At 41.0% G+C, this 17,365-nt stretch overlaps 2 protein-coding genes across 3 annotated transcripts in view; one reads left to right on the plus strand and one right to left on the minus strand.

Moving 5' to 3' along the window:
• The window catches only part of LOC115395702 (glucocorticoid receptor), a 59,095-nt gene extending 47,522 nt beyond the window's left edge, over nt 1-11,573 (plus strand). For both annotated transcript variants that reach the window (XM_030101335.1, XM_030101336.1), the window contains 4 exons: nt 990-1,134; nt 2,931-3,061; nt 5,964-6,121; nt 6,399-11,573. In XM_030101335.1, the coding sequence (XP_029957195.1) occupies nt 990-1,134; nt 2,931-3,061; nt 5,964-6,121; nt 6,399-6,551 (587 nt within the window). In that variant the 3' untranslated portion in view covers nt 6,552-11,573. The remainder of the gene's footprint in view (nt 1-989; nt 1,135-2,930; nt 3,062-5,963; nt 6,122-6,398) is intronic.
• A 1,090-nt stretch (nt 11,574-12,663) lies between these two features.
• Nucleotides 12,664-17,365, minus strand: part of LOC115395704 (rho GTPase-activating protein 26) — a 67,998-nt gene continuing 63,296 nt past the window's right edge. Inside the window, exons 21-24 of the mRNA XM_030101337.1 lie at nt 17,003-17,038; nt 16,810-16,920; nt 15,778-15,869; nt 12,664-13,958 (exon numbers count right to left, since the gene is read on the minus strand). Coding sequence (XP_029957197.1) covers nt 13,870-13,958; nt 15,778-15,869; nt 16,810-16,920; nt 17,003-17,038 — 328 coding nt within the window. The 3' untranslated portion in view covers nt 12,664-13,869. The remainder of the gene's footprint in view (nt 13,959-15,777; nt 15,870-16,809; nt 16,921-17,002; nt 17,039-17,365) is intronic.

Here is a 17,365-nt window from a genome sequence, read left to right on the forward strand (position 1 = left end):
GTGTATGCATATTGCATTGAAACTAATAATTTATTGCAATTGAATCAATCTTTTACAATATTTGTGACATTCTGCAGCCTTAATCCATAAATGCAAGGCTCTTCTATTTCACCGTTGTCTTTTTCTCCTCGTCATATCAAATCAGTGAACACAATCAATTCATTTAGACAAGAAATAAAGAGGAATTGCATTGGGATTTCAGCTCATAAAGGAATTTATCCCACGTTTTTCTTTTGTTTGAGGCACCTTAAACTCTTGTAAGAAATGAGGAAAACACTAACAAAGGGAAAAAAACCAGTAATGTTGGGGTTTATTTCAGTTGAATCACAAAGTCTGGAATTTTAAAACTGTTTCTGGTCATGAGAAAGAAGGCACATGACCTTCTAATCGCTCCAAGTATTTGCTCGTAGATTTTCTCTTCACACTCTTTAACTGCTGCTGTCGGTCACGTCGCATACATCAAGGTCGTGTTTCGGATTGACCGCCGCACTTCATTCTCTTAGTTTGTATGATGGTGGACAGATCTGGCGTCGCTCCTTGTTGTGCGCACTGGTGAGGTTATTGAGAGGAGAAATGGTCAAAGGTTGGTGCGGGAGCAGACGGTTACATAACCAAGCACGGGTTTAAAGCAGGTGTAAAATAAATAGACTTCTCATGTGCTGTAATCCTGCTAGAGCTATATAGATAAACGAAAATGTGTTTGGACGATCCCAGTTATCGGCAGGCCGAAGACAAGAGGCATCCTGGGAAATACAGACACTAGTGAAATCAAGTGAGATTCGTAGAGTAGTCCTGACCTAATGAATAAAACTCAAATAAAGTAAGTAAAAGCTGGTTCATTCGGGCAGACCGAGACGGTTAGTCTGCAGCATTTGTTTGTACTATTGACAACAATCGTCTCTCCTGTTCGGTGTCACGTAATCACATCATCGCCGTTTTCTTTCGGTTTGTACGTATCCCGTCTAACCTGTTTAATCTGACCTCCGCAGGCTTCCGCAACCTCCACCTGGATGACCAGATGACGTTGCTGCAGTGCTCCTGGCTCTTCCTCATGTCTTTCAGTCTGGGCTGGAGGTCGTATGAGCAGTGCAACGGCAACATGCTCTGCTTCGCGCCCGATCTCGTCATCAACAAGTGAGTGTGGAGGCCAGCTGTTGTACAGTCTTTCTTCATTTATTTCAGCTCTTCGGTCTTTTGTATACACACTCACTGGAGTTGATCCATGGTCAGTTTGACATGTGGAGTCACGTGAAAAGCAGCAGCTGTCGACTGAAAAGTGGCAACATCGTGAAAGCAGTACCTTTTTGCCGGCTCTATTCACTCCAAACCGAATTCAAATGCCGTATTTTTGCTGGTTTAATCATTGCGTTTGCAGGATTGTGAATTGTCTTTGATTAGGGGGCGTCGTTCACTCGAGGTATTCATTGGTAAGCCCGAAGAGTGCCGTCTAAGCCGTCGCCCCCTGCATCCAGTTTTCCTCCTGCTAAGCTAAGATAATCACTTAAAAGCTCAGTGTTCTTAAGACATGAGTTTAGCATCGGGCTTTCGAGCAAACAATCAAGGGAAAACAGACAAATCCTCAAGAACAAACACGTGGATCAGCCAGGCCACAACAATGAAACATGTTACCGCAGCATGAGGGATGCGTCTGATGTTCTGTATGTCAGCCATTTAAAAAAGAATAACAATAAAAGGCTCGTAATTGGCCTGTCATATATCAAACCAGACTAGAAAGTGCATATTGTACATATACTTGTTTTGCTATAAAATAAAGCCAATTTATTGTGCATCCACTTAGCTACAGTTCAGAAATTTGCATCGCTTTGCAGTCATTCAGGCTTACGTCACTTTAAAGAAAAAAAATAAAGTAAAAACTGGGAATGTTTATGTTCTGTTTGTTTTGTAAAGTCAGCCTGATGCATGGGAGTTTCTTTGGGCATTGATTCGGAGATTTACTTTAAAAGCGCACTCTGCTTTGTAAAATAAACAGCAAAGTGTGTCTTTATGAAGAGGAGAATGCATGATTTGCCCACCAAGTTGTAATAAATCAATAGAAATCATCAGATAAGATCCCATGCTGCAGTGAAGCCACAGAGTTGTGGTTAATGTACACAGTGTTTACAGAGCTGAGTGAGTTGAAGTGTAGCCGGCAGCTGATGCTCATTGTCCTCTGACACATTCATGCTCGCCACAGTGTTTGTCGTCTCGGGATGAAGGGAGATCAAGGTTGATCTACTGTTCGCTCATCTGTGACTGCAGTGTTTGTTTTAGGATTTTAATAGCTCAGGTTACAAATGCCTTTTTTTTATCCGTCGCACGCAATCTTTGCCAAGTCTCTGTGAATATCTGGCCTGCGCGCAGCTAGTTTATTTGTGTTTATCTTCAAAAAAATCTGTATTTGCAGGATAGCAGGTCACATTTTAAGAGTGGAAAAAAAAAAACATTCTTTTGTTTTGTTTTTTTCTTCCTCAAGCTCTGAGCAACTCTTCATTGGTAGTTGTCATTAAGAGAGCCTGAGCTGTGAAGAGTCATTTCTGATGGACACTCATAGTGGCAAAAACAGATATGAAAGGAGAAGTAAGTGTTGCCACAGTAGGTCAGAGCGAATCGACAGCTCGAAGCCCCAGGCTGCGGGTCTGGAAACTGCAATGTATTGATTTTCGAGGTAAAAAAAACTCACGTGGGCTTCATGTTAGTGGAAGTAAGGTGTGAAAATCCATCATGACCATTTTCACAGTCGTGTTTTCCACTGCAGGGTTGAAGTGCATCCCTGCCGGGGCTATTTATCGAGAATTGAATAAGAGGATAAGTGAAAGAGCTTCAAGTTTAATCTGTATGTTTCTCCTGCCTCTGTTTCCTCCACTCCTCTCTCCACCTCTTCTACATCTGTGTCCTGTTCCCGTCTCCCCCTCCTCTCTCTCCTCTCCCAGAGAGCGTATGAAGTTGCCCTTCATGAACGACCAGTGTGAGCAGATGCTGAAGATCTGCAATGAGTTTGTTAGACTGCAGGTGTCCTATGAGGAGTATCTGTGCATGAAGGTGCTGTTACTGCTCAGTACAGGTAATTCTTCTCATTTCACTACAGATGCATCACAGTGTTTTTGTGGCAGGGGGGGAAATAATTGGGACCTAAAATCACATTTCCATAGTAGCAACTCTATTTAAAGTCAAGGTCTTTTCATTGTAGTGCAATTTGTCACAGCAGGGTAGTAGATTGTCCGGAATGTGCACAAACTGCATCATAAATGCAAATTGGGCGGCGAAGGAAAACCAGAAAGCTGTAAGTGAACGATTACGTAGATGACTCACTTCTCCAAATTCATGGAGGCCGACTGAGCGTCCGAAAAATGGGGAAGTATAATGGTGACTCCATTTTTAATCTTGTGCACAGTTTTCTGCACAGCAGCCGAACAACAAAGAACTACTTTCTTTCATATTATTGTTCAAAGGGCCAAGACAAAAAATGTGAACTTGCATGTCAGATGGCTTTTTTATGCTCGTTCATAATTCTGAATAAGAGTGCTGGACTTAGAAAGACGTGCCTCTGAAAGAGAAATAAAAAGCAGCACTTACCACATTTGACAGCCAGTTGAGTGTTATTAACCTTCCATCACTGCGTTTGCAGGATTTTGTTCGAAATCAGAACTATGACAAAAAACCGTAGCCATGAATTGTCCTTGGTGTGTTTGTTGTCCGTCAAATGCATTCAGGGAAAATATGGGAAGTTTCATTTAGTATGTAAAATTCCAAAATGTACTTTTTCCAGTTCTAGCTCACTGTAGTTCCTCCCAGCGGGGGATGAAACCGGGCTACATCTGGCGCCTGTACTGAGATGACTTCACCTCGTGAGGCCATGACTCACTGTGATTTGCTGAATGGCACCTTTTTAAAGTTCAGATTAAGTGTTGTGGAAGTGATTCCTTCCAAGAGTTTCCACTGAACTTTTAACAGCCAGAAAGAGGAGAAGCTTCTTCTCACGTGGGGGAATTCAGGACAAAATTAAACTCCATATACCAACTTGTTCCGATCACAATATGGAATGTAAACCAGCGCTCAGCAAGGAGGAAAAAGAAATTACAATACTACAAATTTGTCAAACTGTGACCTTTCATAAAAACAACACACTTCAAACTTTCATGAAAACTTTCCTGAAAAGCCGCCGTTGTGAGAAAGTACAGTCTGTTCTGTTGTTACTGCTTCCAAAGCGCTGCACAGGTACTTAATCACAAGAGACTGTTCTTTTTTAACCCTTTCTGTGTGCATGGAGAGCTCACTTAGGAGTGAAATTAAGGCCCCTTTGTTGCTGTTTTTTTTTTTTTTTTTTTTTTAATCTTGGAGGATAAATCATACGTTGCTGTTTCGTCTTGCTGTGTAATCACCGCGAATTGAAGTTACACAAATAGCAGTTCTTTGTGGTGAACTGTATAACTGGATTGTCCGCTTTTCTTCATTACAGTTTTGCTGATTGAAGATGAAATTGTGTTCCGCAAACTCTGAGTTCGGTTGACTCGTAGTTGTGACATGAAAATAAATTTGCATTAAGATCGCAACGGAACTGATTGATTTCGTATTCTAGATTCCCTTCTATCTACTTTGCACCGCTAAATAAATCCTCCCCCCTAACAATTAACAGCATTTCTTTCCACTTTTTTTTTTTTTTTTTTGTATCAATCTGATGAGATTTTTTTTCCTATTGAGTGATCAAACCGTTCCATTTGGAAGCTGTTTCTTTGCTGGGGGGAAACAAAAAATAAACAAAAAAAAAAAAACCAGCCTTCATTCTAAGTGAATGAACAGAAAAGATGCACTTGAGAGGAAAATTACATTTCCATACCGAGCACCAGTTGCGTTTTTTGTACGTGAGAGCTATTACCATGTGTCCTCCAGAGGGATGGAAATAGCATCAGGTCAGGACAACTTTGGCCTTCGCTGCCTTTAATCATTCTTTTCATCCACGTGAGCGAAAATTAAAGTCGCCGCTGGGACGTATCAGTTTATTGCAGCATACTTAGGTGAGGTTCAAAGCAAGTTCCTCACAACACGATGGCCGGAAATAGGCCGTTTGAGCACTTCTGCTCTTCTTTAAAAAAAATATCAGTTACAGACTAAATCATCTGTAGAAGAGAGCAGTAAAAACATATCTGTTTTTATTATTTGGTGATTCAAAGTACAGAGTCCAGATCACACGTACCCTCAATAGCTCTCCGTTATCTGACTCTGTAAATCAGACGGCGGTTCACCTCAGTTACACCCTCGGCATAACCTTTGCTCCGAGCTGCCCCGGGGTCAGTTACCAGACGACGAGTCCAGGTTGTGTTGACTCTGTCATCGTCACGCCTGCATGTTGGTCTTTTTCATCCGGCTGCTTGCATTTATCTTTGGAACAGTAACCGGCTTTTCAAAAAGAGAGTTTTACGAAGTGCGTCCAAACATTTACTGCTTCTCTCGCTGCTTAGGGGACGCTTTGCACAGTAGCTGTCGATGCTACTTTTATTGTGTTTTCCACCGCCTGCAGCATCCTGCATATGAGGTGGACGTATGCATCTGTGCGTGTTTACCCAGCGTCTCCTCGGGGCCCTGGCCGGTGTCCCACACAGTGAGTTTTAATGAAGTTTCAGTGCCCTGTGCTCTTTTGTTGCGGCAGAGAACAGGATACAGGACAGACAGACAGAAAGGGCCACATAACTGATGGATTTTCAGTGTTTTCAGATGGTTGAGTGTGCTTAAGCAGCTGTTCACATCCGTCTCACTGTCCAGATGGCAGGGAGCATCTAGGTACATGTGTCTCAAGTGAGGATTATATTGTTACTTTCGAAGGTAATCAGAACACTTTCCCCACAGCGTCGGTTGATAAAAGATGAAGAAATATAGACGGCCTCCCTCCCTGCCACTCATCAAATTGAAGCAAACATTCACACTGAAACTCCTTGTGTGTTTCTCTTTGTGTGTGTGTGTGTGTGTAGTACCTAAAGATGGCCTGAAGAGCCAGGCGGTTTTCGATGAGATCAGGATGACGTACATCAAGGAGCTGGGCAAAGCCATCGTCAAGAGAGAGGAGAACGCCAGTCAGAACTGGCAGCGCTTCTACCAGCTCACCAAGCTACTGGACTCCATGCAGGAGGTAAAGAAAACACACAGAACGCACACTTCCACTTTCCTATGAAGGACTCTTCTGTGGGTAAAGTTCAGATTGAAAAGCAGACATGTTGGGTAAAGTAGCTTTTTTTTAAAAGTTTGTTTGTTTTTTGCAAAAGCCAATTTTATTCCCTCCATCATTACACCACATTCAGATGTTCCAGTTGAATCAGTTTCGATCACCCTCCACTCCTCCCTAAGTGAAGTTTACTTCCAGGAACTCTTCCTAATCCCCCCTCCTGTGTGTTTCTTTCTTTGTGCAGATGGTTGAGGGTCTTCTCCAGATCTGTTTCTACACCTTTGTGAATAAAACCCTCAGCGTGGAATTCCCGGAGATGCTGGCGGAGATCATCTCCAACCAGATACCAAAATTCAAAGACGGGAGTGTTAAGCCTCTGCTGTTTCATCAGAAATGACTGCCTTAAACTGTGAATCAATGCCTTAAATCCTGCCCGGCCCGCGTACCTCTCCAGGACTGTCAGCACTCGCTTATCCTGCCTCCCTCGAGCCACTTTGACTCAGCTTTTCTTTTCTGTTTTTTTTTTTTTTTTTCGTCCTGGGCCTCCTTTAGGAATTCTGCCACACCTCCTCAGGCCTCAGCCGTTCAGCCTAAACTTGGAGCACAATACCTTTGGCCTCAAGCCACCTATTCCACTTTTAGGTTCGCAAAGCTACAGTAAGACACAATATTGCTGACTTCTTCTCGGCCGACTGAGAAGAGTCCGGCCTCTGAATGTCTCTTGGGCAGGGTGCATTATGGGCGATCTATCCCCCCTTCCCACACCCCCTACCCTTAGCTATTTCTCTTCCTCCTCCTCACACACACAGTCCTCAGATTTCTAATGTTTTCCTGCGATGGCCATCTGCCACTTACTCGATCCCGCCTCCAGATTTGTCCTGCAGTTTTCGCCGAAAAGCCGACACCTCCAAACACCTTCCCCGCACCGCGGCACCACACCCGATCTACTTTCCAACGCGCCGGGATTAGCAGTTCCAGCTGGGTGATCCCCCGCTCACCTGCCCTGCTGTGTGTCCGTGTTCGCCCTTCCCAGCCTCACTGCACAGAGAATGTAGTCGGGTTCTCCTAAGGACTGTCGACAAAAAAAAAAAAAAAACAAACACAGCAGGAAGAATTGGAGATATACTTTATTTTCCCCTGGATCTCAAGGACAAGTGAGGATGAGCCAATTATGAGCTTTTAACTCTTCTATCTTCATAAATATGATTTGCATCTGATTCATACAGCTGACCAATAGAAGATAAAGAAGAAGAAGAAGAAAAAAAAACAAATCCCCGCAGATTTATTTTTTGTGTGATGCGGACACATGCAGAATTCACATGCGAAGTATAAGCAGACGCATTCGCTCAGCCAAATGTTTACACAGGATATATCAGAGGGAAAACCAGTGCCTTTTAGTTTTCAAGCTCCTCATAACCCTCCTTTCTAAACTCTTGTTTTCTGCAGGAGTTTAAAATGCTTTTTGCGTGTTTAGTCTGCTTTTGGTTTTCTGGCAAGTTCTGCTTCTGATGTTTTTAATGTGGGAAGCCCTCTCTTTCCACTCTGATCTACAGATGTTGCATGTAAGGGCGACAGCCAATGGTCAGATCAGAGAGTATTAATGCAGTAGAAATTTCCTCAGCCATCTTGAATTGCCCGTCTTGAATCGTTGGATAACTGCGTATTAAAAAAAAATTTTTTTTTGTGCGTTTCTAATTACAGCACGTCCCAAACAGTATTCAGTTTTCAAAAGTGGCAAATTATATCGTCAAACAAAATGAATGCAGTGCTTGTAGAAGCTGTAACTGAATGGACATCACTGGAATACAGACGTATCTGATGTTTTCTAAAATGTTAAGGTGAATGTGAGGATAGAATAAAACAGGTATCTGTCTATTGGATTAATTTAACTTTGTAAATCTTACCAGTTTCTTCAAATGGAGCCTTTCTATTTCCAATCTGTTTTAATAGAACGAATCACAGTTCATCTAATGTTGCATCTTCAAGCAGAGACGGGCAACTTTGATCATGATGAGGGTCTTTAAAGTTTCATCTTCTCTGCCAGAGGGGGAAAAAAATGTAATGGATGATTTACACAACACAAGAGAATCGGAGCTGATTTGATCCTAACACCTGGCCTAATAGATGTAAAGTAACTATATTAAATCAAAATGCGCAGTGTGAAAGAAATGACCAAAAGTCCCGACGAGCAAGCAATCACTTGACAACTTCATCGCTAAACAAACAGCTTCCTGTTGGTTGCATATTTGAAAAATATGAAGTTAATAATTGAAGTTAATTTCTTACTCGCAGTCCATCTAGGTTTAAACTCTTATTTTTATCTTAAATGCAAGAAGCAATTTAATCCAAACAGTTTTGTGGTTCAGTTAAATTTTACTGGAAAATCACATCAGTTGACCGCTGCTGAATGTCCGGATGCTCTAAAACAGGGACAGAAGTCAGGATGACCTGTCTTCTCTGTACCTGCATCATACTGAGATTGTAGCCCAGTACTTGGTTTTATAAAGGATTTATTGAAGCTGCACTTTAATCAACTTGTGTAGCCGCATTCCCGCGTCCCTCCTGAGAATATGCATCAACGTCACACATGAAATAAAGCAAAGTTTGGAGGCTTGGAATTGGAATTTCTGGGGATTTTGGATGAAGGCACGTTGTGTACAGTAGGTTTAGTGAGTATTTAGAGGTGTAGCTGGCTCCATCTAAATCCCTCACACTGTTGATTTATATCGTATTCCTGATAGGAAGCCCTTAAGCATAAATGAATCTATGAAAGTATTTTTTTTACACAAGATAATATTTTAGATGATATACACCCTTTAACTTTATCCAAATATAATTGCACAAACAGAAAGATGATTAAGATGTTAAACTCGTTGAACTAAAGAAAAACTTTTAGCAGATTTGTTTTATATGAGAAATGTGAAACGACAGTTACCCATATTTGATAAAGTCTGTTCTCAGCACGTAATTTTACCTCTGAAGCTGAAACATTTCTCGGCGGAAGCTGCAATCCAGTCCAAATGATTTGTGAATCGAAGCTCAGGCTATATAAGTGATAACATCACTTGGATGTGTTCCACTAGTGCCAAATGTTATAGGAACATTTTACTTTATTTTTCCTGGAGATGTGAAAAAAACAGAAAAAACAACAAAAAAAAAAGCTTATTCAGTCGTGATCTCACATTATGTGTTTGTTGTAACGTCGCTTCATGGTGCTCATCTTCAGTGTCACACCTACACCAGCTTCAACGTATTGATTGTCATCATGCAGCGCGATGTATGATCCGTTTCTTTCCTTTTCTTCGGAGATCCACAGAACGTAGTTATTTTCTTTTGACATTGCAAGGCGAGTTGTAATTTCTGCTCATGTCACCCCAGTGATGGTCATCTTCTGGTACATTTGGAGTCTGAAAACACGCTCGATGCCAGCTCACGTGAGGGCCAAAGCAAAAATGCACGGAGGGTGCAGATTTACGCCGCTCCCCGCTGGAAGTGTGAAACGTGAACGATGAGCCCATCACACACACAAAACGACACAGCTGACCTCTCCTCCCCCCCCGCCCCCCTGTTTCTCCTGGTAGTTACCGGGCCTCTCTGCCTAAAATGTCCACTGTCTGGATTTTTTTAGCGGTTTGATTTGAACAGTCCTCATCCCTCCGCCACACACACACACACACACACACAACACTGAATGCCAGCTAGCAGAGCAGGTAGCCGGTTGCCATGGAGACCGGTCATTTGTGTGTTACTTACAGCTAACAGCGCAGCGGGCTCTGGACGCGTACGCGCCTCGATAAAATGAGGGCCATCTTTTTCCTTTTCTTCGTTCTTTTTGAAAAACCAGCCGCTTCGCTGAAGGGTGGCCACGGCAGGGCCGCTTCGTGTACAGAGGAATCTTTCAGCTCCATCCGCCAGCTCGGTCTCGTGGCCTTGTGCTGTAAAGAACATGGGCTTGATGCTGTTCACGTCACTGTGTGTTGATTATTCTGAGGGGTGGGGTAAAAAAAAACAAAAAAAAAAACAACAACAATCTACTAAGCTGTCTTTATTCATCTGGGTAACTTTGCATCCATTATTCCCAGCTTTAAAGTATAGATATAATCATATCATTTCTAAATGGCTATAGATGTATATAGCAACGCTGACATATCTAGTGCAATGTAAAGAGTGTCTATTATTAAAAAAAAAACATATTTTTACATCGACATACCCTCTATACTCATGCATCTTTTACCTTTCAGCTACACGTTTGATTAAAGGCCTTGTGAAAGGGAGACAGAGAGCCATAGAAATACGACTTCAAATCAGGAAATACATCAGCCCTTATCAACTATCAGAGCTTTTGGAGATCGATCTATTGTAAAAAAGAAAAAAAAAAGGATAAAAAAAAAAGAATATTTTCTGTGATTTTGGATCGTCTTTGATATGACTAATTTTACTCAATCATTTTTGTACATTGAACGAGTCGAGAAAGTAAATATTTTTCCGTTTGTTGGTTTGTGTTTGATAAAGGTAGGCGTGTTGAATACATTTAGAAAGTGTAAAACATGTTTGTCTTGTGAAGTAAATGTAAATTCTACGAGTCAATGGAAAAGTCTACATGGAAGTTCACTGTGTTTTTAACGAAATAAGGAAACGAGGGAGAGAACGATGGTTCGCGAGGAGGACTGTAGGAGATCTTTTTTTTTTCTTTTGCATTTATATATGAGTGACCAAAGCAGAGGAGGAAAAAACAAAAAAAAAAACAAAAGTAGTATTCAAGCAGTTACATTTTGAGTAACACTCACTATCCACCTTCTACTACTTCTTGTTTTATTTTCAAATGTCTTTTGTAAAGGTATAAGCTTTGGATCCCATGTATATTGCTGTGAGGATTGACTGGTCACTTTAAGATAGAAAACTTAAAAAAAAAAAAATGAACTGAATCTCCATGTGAAAGTAAATTTCCCAGAGCCTGACGGAATTGCACTACCCTCATATTGGTTGATATAGTCTATTTTGTATAAAATACATGCAAATATTATCTTTAAAGATTAAGGGCAGATCATGTTTCACTGGTATATATGGCTATGGCTTTCACTGAAGTCCGTTCTGTTCGTATTTCAGTTATGTAAATGTAATCCAATGTAAAACAAAACAACAACAACAACGAAAAAATACAATAAAACAGACAAAAAATGAGAAATGTTTGTTTAAAAAAAACCAATAGTTTGTATTACTTCTGTATAACACCTTCTGTAGTCAGTGTCGCTATTTTCACCTATTTGATTAAATGTTGAATTAAGTTATCTGTGTTGTTCTTTGACATTCGGTTTGGCATCGTGTTGGATGATGTTTCGTCATTGCTGGTTGAAAGTGAACTGATTGCTCTTTAGTTCAAACATCTTACACAATAAAATTTCCTGTTTTTCAGCACTCAGCTGCAGCGGGTTTCATTGTTCCTGTCAGACGTGAGTCATTAAAAAATTATCTGGAAATGCCAAAATTATTTTTTCTTTTTTCATAAAATGCATTGAAGTTCAGATTTTCCTCCTTTAAGACTTCAGTAAGAAGCTTAATATTGGATTAAATCTCATTTACTTATTGGTAATGCTGTGTAGACTGTAGATAAGCAACTCTACATCCTCTTTAAAACTTTTGCAAACAATGCTGTTGCACATTCTTATGTCAGTTAAAGGCAAAAAAAAAAAAAAAAAGTGCAACAGTCATGAAATTGGAGTATTTCTTCAGCTAAACTTTGCCCTTGCTGGAGGAATTTCACTGCAGGTGCTAAACAGTCGACTCCCTTCATGTCGCCGCAGACGGGATTTGGCATGGCGTGCTTCTCTTTCTCAAGCAGGACTTGACAGCTCATGAGTCAAAACAAATCAAAACCTAACAGAAGATGAATAGAGTTTTGTGTCCACAGATTCAGTTGGGTTTTTTTTTCACATAATCTATTCCTCAGCAGATCATCCAGTCACAGGAAAGAGGGGCCTTATGAAGCAAAGAAAATGAGAATTTTTAATGTATAAAATATAATGATGCAAAAACAGAGTAACAAGTCTAAAACATCTGTAACTCCTTTTTCATGTATACTTTTTGTGGGCCGGATTGGAGCCTTCTGCGAACTGGTTTTGGCACGCGGGCCTTATGTTTCACCCCCTTGTACTTTATGCTGATTTATTTTTATTTAATCTCTTTTTCTTTAACAATCTTCAACTCAGTGGATGAATCCCAAAGAAAGAAACATAAAGTTGTATTTTTTTTTATATATTTGTCTTTAATTTTGCAATTTTTCACCAAAAACACCTGAAAGAATATTTAAGGCTGTAGATCACTTTAAATGATACCAAAAAAAAAAAAAAAAAATCTGAGGAACAAAGAGAAATAAAAGAATTAAGTTAGTACGCTAAAAATACAAAATATAAAATTTCATACTTAAAAAAAAATTATACCTTATCAAATGTGTATTTTATTTACAGTCAATAAATCACCTCAATAAGAAAAAAGTTCAGGATTCTTTTTTTTTTTCTTGAAGAAAGTCTCATAAATAAGCGGTTTAGATATGAACAAAGTAGTCTCATTTCACATTTCTTTAAACTCTCCCATTTCACTTTTCTGTTAAAACAAGAAAATGTTTCAGGAATCTGACAGAATGTTGATTTCAGAAAAAAAAAAGGTCTAAGTGTTCGCCGATGAAAGCTGAAGGATGACGACATGCAGCAGGACCTCAGCAGTAGATTAGCATTTGCGCACTGACACTTCATCAATGTCTCAAAAACACACGAAAAATCACCGGAGGATTAAAACCTTCGCTGTCTAAATGCAGACATCCATCCTCTTCAGATAAATTATAGTAATAATGTCATGTTTAAAGCATCAACAGCGCTGAAACGGCTTTAATTTGGTTAAAATGCCCAGAATGTGCTGAAAAGCAATCATGACTCAGCACTTCATCCTGCTGGTTTGCGTGACACCGACTGGGGAATTTTCCACATTTCCAAAAAAAGAAAGTAAAAAGTGCATTATGAACATGAAGGAATCCAAACCTGACCCTCCTTTGAACTGTTTGAGAGGAATGTGCTGACCTGCCCAGGAGGGGAGTCGGTGGGGGCTGAAAAAAGCACATTTAGACCCAAATAGCCAAAACAAATAGTTTCAATCAGCCTCAAAAACTTCAGTTTCCCAATCTGTAGCAATCAATCAAACAATAAGGAGGCGTTCCCAGTCACCATCACCACTGTTTTTTTTTTCTTTAAAGGAAAACAGGGACTTTTCAGATTGCAATAAGAAAAAAATTACATAAAAGAAAGATCAAAGCTGTCACAGCTCAAAAGCATCAACTCATTTATACATTACATTTTCTCTCTCCATTTTGTATCTCACACACTTACACACACATTCCGGGTTCACTGCTGGATCATCTTCCCCAGGACTTTGGAAGTGGTCCACACTAATCCAATAACAGCTGCTCTCAACTCCTTTTTATTTTTTTCTCCCCCTCGGTGCAGTTCGGGGGTCCAAAGTCCCACCGTGCGTCTTTCCTGCTTCCACATCCGTTCTGATGTGGTTCTGCTTGGTCCAGTTTCAGATTCCAGTCTCAGTCAAGAATCAAACTGTCCCAAGAACACTGGTCCAGTTCGACAGGATGGAAGAATGACTGGGGTGGGCTGAGTTTTGTGCAGTCTGGGTTGGGTATACAGTCCAGAATCTTCCGTTCCAGACGTCCTGGGCTATAAAAACTCCACATAGTTCTCTGGAATCAGTCCAGTACGGCCGTCTAGAGTTCCCTCCAACCAGCCAGGCTCCCTGGAAGCGTGAACTACGGAGACGGAATAAAACAGATTTTTGCTGAGACGATTCAAAATACCAGGGGAACAAAAAACACAATCCAAAACAGGAGACACATATATGCGTGGATACAGGCACATATGGAAACCAAGAGAGAGAGAGCGGAGGGGGAAGGAATCAGAAACATGTGAATGGGGAAGTAAACAATCCGCACGATCCTCTTCGAGTTCCTCACATCTAAATATTTTGAGCGGACATTCCTGACATCAAAGACAAATATTTGCTAATAAGGCGGCAGGAAATATGAGTCTGAATGGGAAACGTAAAACTCCGGGTGTGTCTTGCTTTCCTGACAGATCGACTATTTTTAACAACTGATGATCTGAATGAGTCGATATCTGCAATGACGCCTTTTTCAAACTATGGAAAAAAACCAAAGGGCTAATCGATCGCGGCCGCGCAGTCATGTGGTAAACACAAAAAAGTACATCCCATGGAAATGGCTGTATTTTTCAATATATCTGAACAAGGACAACTTTGTGCTTTCTCCACATGACGATATAGAATTAAAAACAAGCATGAACTGATATTTAAAAGTGTGCTTAATTAGAAATGTCCCTCTAAATTGGCACATTCATGATTGTTAAAGTCAATTACAATTGAACATTCACCTGTCTCACATATTGTTTTTAGGTTTAATACCAAATAAAACATCATGTTTTAATAAAAACTACAAGACACAAACGTTCCAAACAGTGAATAAAACTGTTAAACTTGATATTTTCTGTACAAAATTCGACATCAAGTTATATTTTGAAGCAACATAAATCATGTTGATTGCTGCAGTGTGCTGTTTGAGTGTGCACTGAGCCTCGGGCCAAACGCTGCGGAAAAGTCACACTGAGGACAGAACGCAAGTATATGTTTAAATCTGTGCAACATTTCGGGAAAACAAGTAAAGCACGCTATATGTTATTCTGGGCTTGTATGCCCACATGTGCTGAAAAGCAGAATGAGGTTACAGTGTTTGAACACCCGGGGGAGGGGAGGGGAGGGGAGGGGAGAGCTGGAATGCCGCATCCCGGGCTAACCATGAGCGGCGCGGTGCTGAGAGACCGCGTCAAGGATTACATGTCTCCCAGGTCACATTTTCACCCAAACGGCTCGGGTGACGCCTCCCCGCATTACATAACTATCAAAAAGTCTTTATGTTGCTGACTCTATTTAGAGTTTGGCAACAGTGTGTCAACTGGCAATGCCGAGCGGCCGGTGCCGAGTATTTATTTGCAAAGTGTGCGTGCAGCGAGCGGGACAACATGTCAGGAGCTCCTCTGCGCGCTTGTGCAGGTCCCTTTTCTACAAACATCCACTGTGTTTGGATATAAAACAAAAGCAAACACATCTTTACACCGAGCGATGTTAAGATCTTGGCTGGCTGCTGAAGTTGCGCATCTGCTTCAGGCTTGTCGGTTTGCCAGCCTCCAACACTTTCTGTCAAGACACTGGCAAACTGGTTGCAAGGTGTCAATTACACATCTTTTCAGCACAAAATCAAGTGCACATTGTTATTTGTTCCACATTCAGATTCAGTGACGAATGGAAAAACTTCAGGGGAAAGCTGATTTATTCATTTTCATAAAAACTGATGAGCAGGCCAAAGGGGGGGAAAAAAAAGGACTTTTCTATCTATTTGAATGCATGTAAAATTATTGTCTCCTCCAGCGCCAAGGCCACTTGAGAGCCAGCGAATTCCCAAGGCTGACTTTTTGTTTTGACAGCAAACAGTTTCTATACTCCAGCCCACATTCTTTCCCTTCCCTTCCTGCCGGCGGATCCACGGCCTGACTCACCGTTTTCAAAGACGGTCCCGGCGATGAAGGACAGCTCGGAGTCATGCTCTGCCTTGCAGGCGTACAGCGCGAGAGCCTTTCTGCCGGCGATACTGGAATAAAAAAAGAGGGTTCAGAGTGAAATTGTAGGTTCTGAGTTGCGCTGGGGAATAAAAAGAAACTTAATTTAGACTTCAAGCTACACGAAACCAACCGCGGAAAGGTCATTATTCTATAAGAGCTGTTTTATAACAGTTTTATTACATTTTATTCTTATTAAAATCAGCTGTATTATTTTAATTTAAATTTTAATTTCAAGTAAAATTGAGGGGTTTTTTTTCTTGCAACTGTATTTATGAAGTCTTTAAACTGCCATTAAGTTAGCAGCTGAAGGAAATGTTGTCATTTGGAGGGTGCAAAGCGCTGGCGAAGAGGGCCAGCTGTTAGCAGCTTCTGTGTGAGCACCAGGAAACCTGAGGCTTGAAATGAGAAGCACTGAGATAAGGTGACAGACACTATATGTCTGCAAGGGTTCAGCTGTGTAAACTGAAAAGGTTATTCATGACTGCTGCCTGACCGGTGGGAAAGAAAGGAAGAAAAAAAAAAGGAGTTGAGATTACATCCTGGGTCATAAAGGCTTCATCGATCGTTCCCTTCATGGAGAAGATCAGAGGTTGTATCCACTGCAGATGAGCTCTGTTAACTTTGTGCAGTGTAAGTATCTTTAAAGTCACAGCCATTAGCCTTCGTATTATGGAGCATATTTTTCTTGACATCCTCTTTGAGGTCAAGTGAATAATTAAAGCGTTTTGAAGAGTAAACAAAAGCTTATTTCAGCTTTAATACAACTGACTTGTTATGAAGACTGATTATTGTAATGACGATAGACAGTTTGTAGTAGGGTTTTTTTTTTCATTTTTCCTTTCCTCTCTTCGTATATCAATTTGTCATTTACGGCAAAACACAATTATAGCTCTGGGTTTTACAGTCAGCTTCTACTTCACCGTGATCAGCGACAAGCAACAAATCCGTCAGGCAGCAATGTGGACCAACCTGACGGGGGAGGAGTCACTGGAGGCGGACGACGTCGGCTGTGGGCTCGACGGGGCTGAGAACATTGGCCAGGACGGAGAACGTGGAGATGTGGGACTGGGAGATGTCGCACTTAATGGGACACAATCACACACACTGTTATCAGTCCTGTCAGAGATTCAATCATTTAAACCTGTGTTGTAATTTTTCTCACCTGGTTGGTATACTCCCTCGACTTTTTGGGTTCAGCCTGGAAACAAAAAGTAATGAACAAGGTGAGGTATTTGATGTAATACGTATGTTAAAATGCATCTGCAAGAGCAAAACCCAAAGCATGCAGCAGTAAGGATGGAGGAGCTGGCTCTGTCATTGCTCTCACTGGGACTAATGTACGCTGTGGTCTGGTTCCACCTTTAGAAAACACATGAAGGGTTCAGGGGGCTTCACTGGTTGTCATCCAGTATAAAGAAATCGTTTTGTTTTGTGGTGCGCTAACAGAGGGGACGGGCAACAAAGGTTCATATCCATCTATTAATCTACTACAATTACACCCAGTTGAATTGAAAAGCTTTTAAAA

Source organism: Salarias fasciatus, chromosome 10 (genome assembly GCF_902148845.1).
Source record: "Salarias fasciatus chromosome 10, fSalaFa1.1, whole genome shotgun sequence".
NCBI classification, from domain to species: domain Eukaryota; kingdom Metazoa; phylum Chordata; class Actinopteri; order Blenniiformes; family Blenniidae; genus Salarias; species Salarias fasciatus.